The sequence below is a fragment of the Carassius auratus genome, chromosome 14 (assembly GCF_003368295.1).
Source record: "Carassius auratus strain Wakin chromosome 14, ASM336829v1, whole genome shotgun sequence".
NCBI lineage: Eukaryota > Metazoa > Chordata > Actinopteri > Cypriniformes > Cyprinidae > Carassius > Carassius auratus.
This window is the reverse complement of record NC_039256.1, coordinates 90,661-105,454: the sequence shown is the minus strand read 5'-3', so window position 1 is coordinate 105,454 and position 14,794 is coordinate 90,661. Positions and strand designations below refer to the sequence as shown.

Genomic DNA, 14,794 nt, shown 5'->3' with positions numbered 1-14,794 from the left:
GGGGGGGGTGGGATTGGGGTGGCATGGCTTATAAGCACCATGAAGCGGAAATAAGAATTTCACTTTGGGGAATGAAACATGCTGTTGACATTAAGTGGCACAAGCTTAATATAATGTCCACCTATTTGACTCCAGTTCCCATATTTATTTGGAATCAGGTACAAGTGTCCAATTTAGAGAGATGCTAGGGAGTGCTATCTAGGTCATCACATGGAGAAGCTGTAAGAACACTCGGAATGCTGTAGTGCACATTAGTGGCTGTATCCCTAGCATGCATCAGAACTAAACCAGAGTTTGCTGGTTAAGATGGAAGTGATGATTTGTGTACTTTATGTGATTGAGAGGTTCATTATCCTGGCATCTAATCCTTTGCTCTGTACAAGCCGACTGCTAAGCAATATCCTATATAATCCACTCCTCACAATAGAGCCACATAAATGGAGCAAATCTATGGGCAGTAATATCAGAATCTCAGCACATTAGTCGTGCTTAAAATGGATTCTGTAATGCCAGTTCAGCTGGAAGCCATTAGATGAATGACTGCAAGAGGATACAGTGTTTGTCATGTAATAAATAATCTTTATATAATAGTAAAGATAGTATATCTGAAAGGATGCTTTTAAAATGGCAGAAAGGACAGCAGGATTGAGGCTACTGTGAGTGATTATTTTATGGACGGTGGGTTTTTAAAGCTTGATAGATGATGGTTTTGTGTCTTTATGTCAAAATATATGTGCAATACATGACATTTTGACATGAAAGTGGAAATAAGCTTAAGTTATTTTATGATAAGATGGACAGAATTAGAATTTTACAGACTCATCTAAAAGATTTAAATACTTAATAAGAAACAATATTGTGTTTGTTAAAATAGAGGATCGATTCAAATCTATTAACTTCTATTGTCAATCCAGACCTGAAAGGAAATTGTTTCACCAAACAATTTCATTTTTTATTTGTATGCTTTTGCTGAGAAACTGAGAAAATCTGGCAGTCTAACTGAGAAAATCATTACCCTGTGGGGGTTTCGCGTACAAATGTCGCATGCCCTTGAGCTAATTTGACATTTTCTGGACAGATGTTGTTCTGAAAAGTTCTCTGATGTGCTTGCAGATTGTTGACTTGAGCATTCAGCTTAAGAAATATAGCCTGCGGTACTCATCCATTAGCATTTCCACTCAGTGTATGTTATTTTTGGCTACACCTAGTGTGCACTTAACAGTTAAAGAATGATTTATAAATGTCAAGGGGTGTCATTTTTATTGTGACTGGTAAAAGTGGAGAAGCAGCAACATGACCAATCAGTTTTTCTCAGTAAGAGCAGTTGTCAAATTAGATTTGTGTTGTTCGAGCTGATTACAAGCACTCCTCATACAGATCTATAATGCTTTGTGCTCAGAGCAGGATTGAGCAGGAAGGAGAAGGGGGAGCGAGGGAGGATTCGTTGTTGAGTATGCGGTCACCTGGGGCTGCAGTGATCAACTGAAGAGAGGGGTTTTGATCGATATTACTGAGGGGCAGAAATGCGATGAGTTCCACTAATAATTCTCTCTGGATGTGGTCTCAAACACAATTCATACAGTATACTGTAAACATCAGTATCCTGCTAAATATTTTACTCACGGATGACAGAAATACGATGTCTGATAATCCTACCAACTTGTTACCTTATAGTATCAGTTCTCTACCAGCAATCTTGTCAGCGAATAATTTCTGTGAATTTTAAGTACAAATAAACCTATTCACAGACATGTTTTCTCACTGCATGGAAAAGAGCAGCTTTCAACATTTAGTTCTACAGTAAAGGAAAAATCGAATGAGTTTTAGCAACATGAGTATGGGTAGATGGTCACAAAATGTAGCGAGGTGCAGGAGGTGCAAATTTATTTAACTCACCAAATTTAGAAATTTGGGACAAAACAGTAATTCAACCCTTAAGCTATTCCAGCTTCAGCTACTGGTAACTAATCTAGAAACAGAATTAACTAAGTAGTATAAGTAATAGTGAATTTAGGAATGAGATGGTTCCATATTAGGTAATCACTTCATGAGATTAAACTCATTAAGGTGCACTATGAAGGGTTTTGGTTAACTGTTTGTAAACATTCAAACTTGGCATGCAATCTTGATGGGCGGGCTCAACACTGCCAGAAGCCACACCCCCTGTCCTTGACATGATATCAGTTACCAGAAAAGACACAGTCCAACCAGCAGCAGCATCACATGAGACAGAGAAGCTGAATGATGATGTGCATTGCAAATATATACATATGTTTTTTATTCATAAATTACATTATCTGTGTGTGTGTGTATGTGTGTGTGAATGAACAGTTATGATTAATAAACAGATTATAATTAAATGACTGGCTGTAATTTGTGAGTGAGTTTAGCCATCTTCAGTCTTGATCACTTATACACACAATAATTATGTGTCATCATGAAAAAGTAATCCTGATGCCTGGTAATTTGTCAATTTACAGTTTTCAGTCAATAAGGCAATAGAAAGATTAGCGAATTGTGTTTGCATTGATACAAGACACAGATGAGCCACCTACTGATCAATGGTTGCAGCAGCAACAGAAGAATTGAAAAATAAATAAATAAATAAAAGAAAGAATAATAGAAGAAACATAAATACAGGCAGAGGACAATGGTTCTGTAGACATAAACGCCACATACTTCTCACTGATTACATGTGACTATTGAGAGGAGTTAGTTTTGTGTGAGTCTATTCTTTTTTGGGGGATTTATATTTTTTGAGGAAATCCTGCATAGTGCACCTTTAAATAACTATAACAAATTATAAAGGATTATCAGTTAATTATTAACCACATTATAAATGTGTCTGGGATGTCAGAAGTTATCCTGTAATAAAATGCACCACTAATTACTCATGTTACCTGGTTTCTGTGCTGAGGCTACCAGTAATCTGGATGCATCAAGGTTGACAAATGTAAGTTTTCGCCGCTAGAGGTCACCTTTTCAAAACAGGGACAAAGGTGAAGCATGATGATGCTATGAAAGAGAGTGGACCAATGGGAGATGTCGTTTTCAGCATACAGAGACATCCAATTCATGTTCACTTACTATCATCATACGTACATCTTTACTTTGTTGTTTATGATAAGAGAATACATCCTCTGATTGACTGCTGTGCTCATAAATTCAGCAGACTCATGTGCGATTCAGCCGTCAGCTACAGTATCGCATCAGACAGTGCACTATAGACCCCCTGAGGAACAGTTGCACTCATTCTCTACTATAGGAGAGGAAGAATTGTATAAACTTGTTAAATCATCTAAACCAACAACATGTATGTTAGACCCTATACCATCTAAGCTCCTAAAAGAGGTGCTTCCAGAAGTCATAGATCCTCTTCTGACTATTATTAATTCCTCATTGTCATTAGGATACGTGCCCACAACCTTCAAACTGGCTGTTATTAAGCCTCAAAAAACCACAACTTGACCCCAAAGAACTAATTAATTATACACCTATCTCGAATCTCCCTTTTCTGTCCAAGATTCTAGAAAAGGCGGTATCCTCACAATTATATTCCTTCTTAGAGAAAAATGGTATATGTGAGGATTTCCAGTCAGGATTTAGACCATATCATAGTACTGAGACTGCTCTCCTTAGAGTTACAAATGATCTGCTCTTATCATCTGATCGTGGGTGTATCTCTCTATTAGTTTTATTGGATCTTAGTGCTGCGTTTGACACAATTGACCACAACATTCTTTTGCATAGACTTGAACACTTTGTTGACATTAATGGAAGTGCATTAGCATGGTTTAAATCGTACTTATATGACCGCCATCAGTGTGTAGCAGTGAATGAAGATGTATCATATCTGGAGTACCTCAAGGCTCAGTACTAGGGCCGCTACTCTTCACGCTTTATATGTTACGAACACTTTAATATATTTCCCACTGTGTAGAGAGAAAAGAGCCTAGATTGGTCAATTTAAAATCAGTTGCCACCGTGCATCACACAATGCCATAATGGCACATGCCCCAGACTTTTCATATTGTAAGGCAGGCACTTACCCAGTTTTGGCAAAGTTTGTCCAGTAGGTCATGACAACAGCACTGAGCATGACATCATTTTTGGAGAAGTTGCAGGGGAACAGGTCGGTCGGGCCAATCATGGGAATGCCAAAGACGTAGGGCACCTCATCTCCGTGGGCCGCATCTGACCAAGCGGGCTTCATCAGGCTCTGGCAGTGGTGGTAGAAGGCATAGAAGTACGTGGGCGACCCATACCGGGCGTGAAGATCTGCCGTCACCACTGAGGGCTCCACCCACTGATGATCAGTAAAAAGCGCCACCAGAGTCTTACGGCGTGTCTCAGGGTTGTCTCTATCTGCCCAGTCTGTGTACATGAACTTAATGGTTTCTCGTAGTGTATCCTTTCCCTCTGGGTAACCATAAAGACTGTCCACAAAGTCAGAGACCGAGAAGTCGAAATCATTGCCCGAGACGCCATCTTCAGAGTCCACAACGTTCTCCACAAAGCGCAGCCCCTCACCCTGGTTGACACCCAGCATGATGTCATAGTTGAGGAACTCACCCTGCTCCATCAGGATCTCAGGGTCGTCGGGAATGACATCGCCGTCAATGACTGGGCCAAAGGCTACGTGGTATCTCGCTGGCTGGATGTCTTGTTCCACCAGCTCACGAGCACTCTTCTTTCTCAGGCAGTCTACCATGTCTAGTGTGTCCAGCACATTACAGCCCACTTTCTCTGCCAGCAGCCTTGTGTACTTAACCGGCTGGTAGTTGACAGCCCAGCTAGACAATGCTGAGCCACTCTGGATTATGGCACGATGAAACAGTCCTGCAGCAAGAGGAGAAAAAAAAGCATTTTAAACAGCGCAGCAATAAATGAATATGAAGCAGGACTTGGAGTTTAATGTGTTCGGCATACTTTAATTAAATGAATGGTTCTATTCGGTACCTGATTTACTGTGATGTAGTATTATCATGAAAATATGAACATTAATTTCTTAATGTATCACATAATATGAAAAAAAGATGTAGATGGCCAAATTTACCACTTCTCTTTCTTTGCATTTATTATGTTAGCTTTAGCTAAGGAAGCTGATCGCTTAGTTTGTATTCGAATATGACAATTTCCATATCATCAAGTGTGAGTAAATTGTACAATTATGTCCGAATTCATAGGTTCTGAAAAACAGTAGATGAAAAGTGCCCAGATGATCTAGAGTATTGTACAACTTGTGGTGAGTATCTGGAGTGAAGATTCAGTGGATACTGTTCTGAGTCCATGTAAGAGAAGTCATGAATGGAAATGAAGCAACAAAACTGACGCTGGTAGGTCCCATGAAAGTGACAATATAGCTGATGTAATGTGTTTGAATTTCATTCATATTTCATAATTCATACTTTTTTTTTTAATGGTCAACCATTAAGATTCCAAGCAAATTTAGCAGCTACTCAGTATGTGATTATATTAGGATACAAGCTTAATGCAAACAGCTTTGCTTGATAGCTTAGTACTAACTGATTACTTTGCTGAAACAGCTTAGACCAACTTAAGCTGGTTGGCTGGTCTTACAGTAGGGAGGAGTGGGCCAGGGGGTAAGTTGACCCACCTCCTGTATCTTGGCACCTGTATACTTTTACTGTCATGTGACCATGTATTTTGGAACCACCCATCACTTCTGCCAGACTTTGAAAAGGAGAAACACATGGGAGGAGTAGAAGGTACCAATTTACTTTAGCATTACAGATGTAATGGATGTTACAGTATATCAAAATAAATTTATCCAGGTATAAAAAATTTATGATGCATACAGGTGAATTCGCAACATACAAAAACATTCAAATCCTTAAGATAAATATTAACCCGAATTGGTAAGCTTTTTGCAAACTGATCACACTTGTAACAAAGCTAGTCATTCTTTTTTTTTTAAACTGATCTCATGCTTTTATTACAATTATAACGTTTTCAATCAACATAATCATTGTTTAAAAACATACGATTATTGTAACATTCAGAATAATGATAACATCTGATTTAATCACCAAAACACAACAGTAGGATCTTCTTTCAATTTAGTACTTTTAACAAGTTAAGTTAATTCAAGAGAAAACAATGAAAGATAAATGTGTTTCAAATAATCTTGGTTGCTGAAATAATTACACGCGATAATTGTCGTGTTACAAAAAAAACTGACATTGTCTGACTTGCATAACTCACACAAAATCCATAATGTTTGTAAAGGTATTTATCCATTTTGTTAAAAGGTGTGATGGAGATATGACATGACCATAAGGTTTTGAGCTTGAACAGAATTTACTACAAAGTGCACTGTCACTGTGCCGTATGACTGAATCTATAATCTAGCTGACGTTTTCAGATGAAAGTCAACACTTGATGGCTGCTCTGTTAATTCTTCGTCATCAGTTAGGAACCTAGGTGTGCTATTTGATCACAATCTTTCCTTAGAAAGCCACGTTTCTAGCATTTGTAAAACTGATTTTTTCCATCTTAAGATATATATCTAAATTAAGATTATATTATTCTGTCAAATGCAGAAATGTTAATCCATGAATTTATGACCTCAAGGTTAGATTATTATTATTATTATTATATGATTTATAGGGTGGTTGCTCTGCACGCTTAATAAACAAACTCCAGCTGGTTCAAAATGCAGCAGCAAGAGTTCTTACTAGAACCAGGAACTATGACCATATTAGCCTGGTCCTGTCAACATTGCACTGGTCCCTTATTGAACAACAAATATATTTTAAAATCTTGCTTATTACTCATAAAGCCCTGAATGATTAGCTTCTCATTACTTGAGCGAGCTCATATCGCATTATACTCCTTCACATCCACTGCAATCTTAAAGCTCTTGGCATTTAATAATACCTAGAATATCAAAATCAACTGCGGCTGGCAGATATTTTTCCTATTTAGTGACCAAATGCTGGAACAATCTACATAGTGTTGTTCGGGAGGCAGACACACTCTTGCAGTTAAGATGAGCCATGGAGACAGATCTCATGTGAAGACTTCGTCAACTAGACGGCTATCAGGACAAGACCGTGAGAACCAGACGAGTCCTCTGCTCAGTATGACCTGTGTTGCAGCCTCGAATTAAACCACGCCATCCTGGTTTCATCTGGCTAGAGGAGAACTGACCCCCAAACTGAGGCTGGTTTCTCCCAAGGTTTTTTATCCATTTCTGTCACTGATGGAGTTTTGTTACCTTGCCAGTATCGTCATCAATGAACTGACCTTAACTGAAAAATGTTTCATGTTTTCAGGACTGTTTGTCCTCTTGCAGAATTGACAAACTGTTTGACACTGTAAAGCTGCTTTTATATAATCTGTATTTTATAAAGCACAATATAAAATAAGGTGACTTAATTCTGGTTATGTGCAATGTGGTAATGTGTCTCTATCATTGTAATGCCTCTACATACAGTATCACACGGCATAATGTAATGTAAAATGCTTAATTTAATGTAATCTGTCTCCTTGCTAAAAAAAATCTAAATATTGACAAATTTGGCAAGTTATCCAAATAAAGTCTGTAGCAATACAAATTACTAATCAAAAATTCAGTTTTTATATATTTACAGTAGTAAATGTACTAAATATGTTCATGAAACATCATGATCTTTACTTTATATCCCAATGATTCTTGGCATAAAAGAAAAATCTATAATCAGAATCAGAATCAGAATGAGCTTTATTGCCAGGTATGTACACATACGAGGAATTTGTTTTCGTGACAGAAGCTCCGCAGTACAACAGAATGACAGCGACAGAACATAAAACACATAATAAAGAATAAAAAATACAAATAAGTAGAGAGTGAATAACAATATACAAATGACAATTGTAGGCAAGTATATTACAAAATGAAGTTATGTATGTACATATATATTGTGTGCAAAATTTAAGTGTATACTAAGTATGTGTGTTAGATAAATAAAGTGTGTGTGTATATAAATATAAAGTGTAGTGTGTCCGCCGTTATTATAAGCTGTTCATAAGATGGATTGCCTGAGGGAAGAAACTGGTCCTGTGTCTGGTCGTTCTAGTGCTCAGTGCTCTGTAGCGTCGACCAGATGGCAACAGTTCAAAGAGGGAGTGTGCTGGATGTGAGGGGTCCAGAGTGATTTTGACAGCCCTTTTTCTCACTCTGGATAAGTACAGTTCTTGAATAGATGGGAGGGTTGAACCGATGATTCGCTCAGCAGTCCGGACTACCCTCTGTAGTCTTCTGAGGTCAGATTTAGAAGCTGAGCTGAACCAGACAGTTACTGAAGTGCAGAGGATGGATTCAATGATGGTGGAGTAGAACTGTTTCAGCAGCTCCTGTGGCAGGTTTAACTTCCTCAGCTGGCGGAGAAAGTACAACCTCTGCTGGGCCTTTTTCACAATGGAGTCAATGTGAATGTCCCACTTCAGGTCCTGAGAGATAGAGGTGCCCAGGAACCTGAATGACTCCACTGCAGTCACAGTGCTGTTCATGATGGTGAGTGGGGGGAGTGTAGGGGGGTCTCTCCTGAAGTCCACGATCATCTCCACTGTTTTGAGGGTGTTAAGCTCCAGGTTGTTGAGACTGCACCAGACAGCCAGCTCTTTTACCTCCTGTCTGTAAGCAGACTCGTCACCGTCCTGAATGAGGCCGATGAGTGTGGTGTCATCTGCAAACTTCAGGAGCTTGACAGAGGGGTCCTTAGACGTGCAATCATTAGTGTACAGGGAGAAGAGCAGTGGGGAGAGAACACAGCCCTGGGGAGCTCCGGTGCTGATTGTGCGGGTGCTGGATGTGTATTTTCCCAGCCTCACTAGCTGCTGCCTGTCTGTCAGGAAGCTGTTGATCCACTGACAGACGGAGGTGGGCACGGAGAGCTGATTTAGTTTGGGCAGGAGGAGGTTTGGGATGATCGTGTTGAAGGCCGAGCTGAAGTCCACAAACAGGATCCTCACATAAGTCCCCGGTCTGTCTAGGTGTTGCAGAACATAATGCAGTCCAATGTTTACTGCATCGTCCACAGACCTGTTTGCTCTGTAGGCAAACTGAAGAGGATCCAGCAAGGGCCCAGTGATGTCCTTCAGGTGGCCCAGCACCAGTTTTTCAAATGACTTCATGACTACAGACGTTAGAGCCACAGGCCTGTAGTCATTTAGTCCTGTAATTTTGGGTTTCTTAGGGATGGGGATGATGGTGGAACGTTTGAGGCATGAAGGGACTTCGCACAGCTCCAGCGATCTGTTGAAGATCTGTGTGAAGATGGGGGCCAGCTGGTCAGCACAGGATTTCAGACAGGCTGGTGTAACACAATCTGGGCCTGGTGCTTTTTTCCTTTTCTGCTTCCGGAAGACCTGGCGCACCGCATCCTCGCTGATCTGAATTGCAGGTGTGGGGGAGAGGGGGGATGCAGGAGGTGAGAATGGTGAGAGTGCTTGATTGGAGAGGTGTTCAGGATGGGTTGCAGGAGCTGTTAATGGTGTGAACGGTAGTTTGGAGAGGCATTCAGGGCTGGTTGCAGGAGTTGTGAAGGGTGTGAATGGTTGTGTGGGGAGGCGTTCAGGGCAGGTGATGGGTGTTCTTTCAAACCTGCAGTAAAACTCGTTCAGATCGTCTGCCAGTCGTTGATTCTCTACGGTGCTGGGGGGTGGTGTCTTGTAATTGGTGATCTTCTTTAGACTTTTCCACACTGATGCGGAGTCGTTGGAAGTGAACTGAGTCCTTATTTTTTCAGAATAATTCCTCTTTGCCACTTTGATCTCCTTTTCCAATGTGTATTTAGCCTGTTTATACAAGACATTGTCCCCCTTCACGTAAGCATCTTCTTTGGCCTGACGGAGCTGTCTGAGTTTTGCAGTGAACCACGGTTTGTCATTATTGTAAATTAGTTGAGTCTTTGTAGGAATACACATATCCTCACAGAAACTGATATATGATGTTACGGTCTCTGTGAGTCCATCCAGATCGGTGGCAGCAGCTTCAAAAACACTCCAATCAGTGAGGTCAAAACAAGATTGTAAATCCTGCTCTGCTTCATTAGTCCATCTTTTTACAGTCCTTGATACAGGTTTAGATGATTTTAGTTTCTACCTGTAGGACGGTATTAGATGAACCAGAAGGTGATCAGAATGTCCCAAAGCTGCTCGTGGAACAGAGTGAAATGCATCCTTTATTGTGGTGTAACAGTGATCCAATATATTACTGTCTCTTGTGGGACAAGTAACATGCTGTCTGTATTTTGGCAGTTCACGGGACAGATTGGCTTTATTAAAGTCCCCGAGAATGATTAAAACAGAGTCCGGGTGTTGTTGTTCTGTCTCTGTGATCTGATCAACGAGTTTCTGTAAAGCTGAGCTCACATGCGCTTGAGGATGGATGTAAACACTGACCAGAATGAACGAGTGAAACTCCCGCGGCGAATAGAACGGCTTGCAGTTAATGAAGAGTGTTTCGAGATTTGAGCAGCACGTCTTCTTTAACACAGTTACATCTGTACACCACCGTTCATTGATGTAAAAGCATGTCCCGCCGCCACGCGATTTCCCCGTTGATTCTGTGTCACGATCCGCTCTAAACAGCTGAAAGCCCGGCAGATGGAGCGCGTTGTCCGGTATGGTGTCATTCAGCCAGGTTTCCGTGAAACACAGAGCAGCAGAGTGTGTGAAATCCTTATTTGTCCGAGAAAGCAGAAGGAGTTCGTCCGTTTTGTTGGGTAGAGAGCGGAGATTTGCCAGATGGATGCTAGGCAACGGCGTTCGAAATCCGGGCTTCCTGAGTCTGACGAGCGCTCCCGCCCGCTTCCCCCGTCTGCGCGTCCTGAAGCGCTTGATCAGCGCCGCCGCTCCTCCGATAACAACGTTCAGTAAAACGTCTGAATAATTGAAATCCGGTAAAATATCCTGTGGTGTGTTCTGCCGAATGTTCAGCAGTTCTTCCCTGGTGAAACTGATGGCAGGAATATAACTAAAGACAGGACAAACTAACAAAAACACAAAAACATATGCGGAGCTCGTCACGGAGGCAGCCATCCTGTATCGGCGCCAGACGACCCATACAGTGTATTTTTGGCTATTCTTAAAAATATACCCCAGCGAATTAGGCTGTTAACTGTCACTCACATTTTTGAACATAGATTATACATTTTTATAATTCATGACTGAAATAATTTCGTAACATTACACTGATGTACCATTTCCATGGGAATGCAATGTCTGATTTTAAAATGGGTTTCAAAGGATGAATTTTGAGATTTTAAGTTTTTCAAGTGATATAACATTTCTGATGATTTCTAAAGTGTGATAGAGAAAAAGACAATAAAGAAAACTTTTTTTTTTTTTTTTTTTTTTTTTTACAAAGGTCCGAATAACTCCTGTTATGATGTATGTTTTTGAGGTGCACTTTTGCCATAAATTAATCTATTACTTTCCCTACATCATTTTTAACAAGAAAGGTAAAATATGTATTTAGGAGTCTTAGACCTTTCCAACAATGTTTGTCATGATTAGAATAGGATTAAATTGTGATATAGTGAAGTTAACGTAGGCGTCCCGTATACGGGATGGGGTGACAGTTAACAGGTTGAGACAGTTTGGGTTTGTGCTCCAGGGTCACAAATATTGAATCTATATCTATGTATTTTATTATAGATGTATCAAATGATTCACTGGTCAACCATTAAGATTAGTTAGATTAAATAATACACAAATGTATTAAACTTAATGAGAAGACGTGCATATGAAAAGTTTGATAGTAAGAGCTTTTTGAAAGACTGTTACTGTTAATGAGACTTTTTATAGATGAAACACTTGTTTTTGTGTAGTGAAAAGGATACTTTGTGATTGTGTGAATTGTACGAAGACAATTGAAAATGTAACAGTTGCTCGTGAAAATCATTTGAATAAAAAACTCTAATGAGATATTATGTGATATTAAGGTTTGGTTTATCAGATATATACATTATTTTGTAGTTTATTTGACAGGGACAATGTACAAGTGCTCCAAATTCTTCTCTGAATTAATCTTATTCAGTTTTATTTAATTTTACTTAAACTCTTTTTAGTCTGTTTTTGGGAAGGTTACAACTTTGGGGTTCAACTTATTGTTTCAGAAATTAATTAAAGATTTAAACTTCATTTGGTTGGTTTATATTGTTTAAGTTAGCTTTAAGAAAATAAATCAAGTCAAGTCAAGTCTGCTTTATAGTCAATTCTTCCACATGTACAGTACATACATACAGAGAATCCAAATTGCATTACTGCGTTAATTACAGACCCCCGGTGCATACAGATAATGCTAACAGTAGAACCTAAAAATCTAGATCAAATATAAAATATAAGATACAACTATACGTGTACAATAATGGAATGTAAAAAAAAGACAATAAAATTAAAAATAAAGTTAAAGAAAGCAGCGCAAGGCACATGGCAGATCAGATGCAAATCAGTGAAGTGAACAAACAGTGCGGATAAAAGATTTTTAGTGCAAAAAAGAAGCTTATTCTTTATAAAGAGTCAAATATGACTGTTTGTAAAGGGAAATGTGATTTAGTTAGTTTAAAAAATTCACATGGGTTTGAATCAGATTCAAGATTGTCATTTTTACACCCAGATGGTGCATCTTACCCACTGTCTCTGGTCAGCTTACCCTTAACCTGGGGCAAAGTAAGCCAAGGGAAAACCTTTTTATAAGAAGCCATATTTTTAGAACCCTTTATACATAGATACATTCTGAAATTTTTAATAAATGATAAGAAACATCCTGATATGACTTTAGATACTTTCATTGTACTTCTGCATTATTTTCCCTTATCTTGAGGATCACATAATTTAAAAAAAAAAAAAAAAAAAGGCTCATCTTACCCACGCTCCCCTAACTAGTCTCACAGTCTGACCAGCTGGAATGTGCCTGAAGCCTATATAAAAAGGTTTAGGTTGGTTTTAGTATTCTTTTCAGCAGGCGAAGCTCTGTTCTTCCAACCACCACGTGTAGAAGTTAATACATGCAATCAGTATTTAATGTTGTATTTAATTAAATTAAACCATCACCTTCTGTCTGAAAGCAAAGTAGGTTACTGGGGTGTAGCAGGGTAATGGTTACCACTGCTACAAAAGAATAACTGGAAAGGCTGTTTAGATGAGCTAGAACAAGATGCCATGATTTACCTGTGATTAGGCATGACTAAAAGCTACCCCTTGCTAACCCCAAGGAGGACTGAATCTTTCACAACCACGAAATGAACAATAAACACACATGGCTGCTGTGTGTCAATGACCACCAGAGGTGACTTTCACAACCAAATCAAACAGCATTAGTTTATATTCTCTTCAGTGTCAGTGAAATCTCTCACTATTCCATATATACTGTAGCACACTATGCAGTATTCACTATAACGAATTAATGAATGAGTGGGCAAACTAGTATAGCACACCATGCAGAAATGAGTGAGGGATTTGAGCAAATTAGCAAATGTCTGTCCACTAATCAGATTTATTTTTGCTCTGTTGTATTCATGGTTAACATTTTATGGTGAAATAACTTTTAATGAGCATTTGCTTGACACCATTTTTTGATATACATAGCCCTCAAGTTTCATTGTCCATTGTCTAGCTTTGTTCGTCTAACCCACATTAACATTAAATCAATATATTTTAACTTATTGTCAACTTTATTATAACGTCACATTTAAAAAAGGTGAGAAGCCTTCTGTTATTATTTGAAGATGGTGTGAGCCTTTAATTAAAATACTTAAATGACCAGCAAAACCCATTTAGGTCTAAATATTTTCTCAGAGTTCGTTTGCATTGATCTCAGATAATCACGGCTGCCAAAGCAACACAGAACGCAGAATATGATTTAAACTAATCATTGCACAAACATGGGCACAGATGGGCATGGGCTGAGCAATGCAACATAACTTCATCCACGCCGCTGAAACGTTCTCAGCTACAGTATAATCCACACCCACATTTGTGTCTAGATGTGTATCTGAAGGTGCTGAGATCCAGGACTCACATTTTAACATCCCCATGTCAGCACTCAAACCTTTCAACACATCCTGTGCTCTCAAGGGCTTAGATCACTGATAAAAACATGCATACGGAATCCAAATCTTCAACTACACTTACACTCCTACTTCTTTTTTATCAACAACAAAGAAGTCTGGGCTTAGCAGTGCGTAGGTAGCGCAATGTACCACACATCCCAGCAGCGAGAACTGTTTTGGCCTCACTCCCACCCTAATGACTGCTCAATATGACTATTACCACTCCTCTGCAGCGCAGACTCAGAAATACCCAAGTGAGCTAGCATATGCATACTGTTCAATGATTATGAAGGCCTTGAGAGATATAGCCGGGCCAGTGTGGCACTGAGTCTAAAAAAGTTGTTTCTCTCCTTTGTGCTCGTACTAGGTTTGTTTTTCTTGGAGACTTCCTGATTCACCCTCCTTCGGGCACTTTCTTACCTGACTGCACAATTGATCCACAGCGCGGGCTTTCTTTGTTGGCCCACTGCACACTAAGGAAATTTACCCACTTCTTAAGTTTTCTCATTTCCCCTAAGATAACTCTCTGGAGCCCAAGCGATGAAGAGGAACCAAGGCGGTTCGATTATCCAGCACTCACACCTTGCAGATGGGCAGGTTGTGATATTTCCAATCCAACCTACCTGCGTAACCTTTAATTTTTGCAATTGCTCTGCTGCTGAAGCGGTTGGGGAAATATGCTGTTGGTCTGCTGTCAGATGCAGTGCTGGGGTACTGTTAACATCTGACACATG

At 39.5% G+C, this 14,794-nt stretch overlaps 1 protein-coding gene across 1 annotated transcript in view; it reads right to left on the bottom strand.

Annotated features, from left to right (window-relative positions):
* The window catches only part of LOC113114341 (neuroligin-3-like), a 75,214-nt gene that overhangs the window by 12,081 nt on the left and 48,339 nt on the right, over positions 1-14,794 (bottom strand). Inside the window, exon 3 of the mRNA XM_026281253.1 lies at positions 4,050-4,839. Coding sequence (XP_026137038.1) covers positions 4,050-4,839 — 790 coding nt within the window. The remainder of the gene's footprint in view (positions 1-4,049; positions 4,840-14,794) is intronic.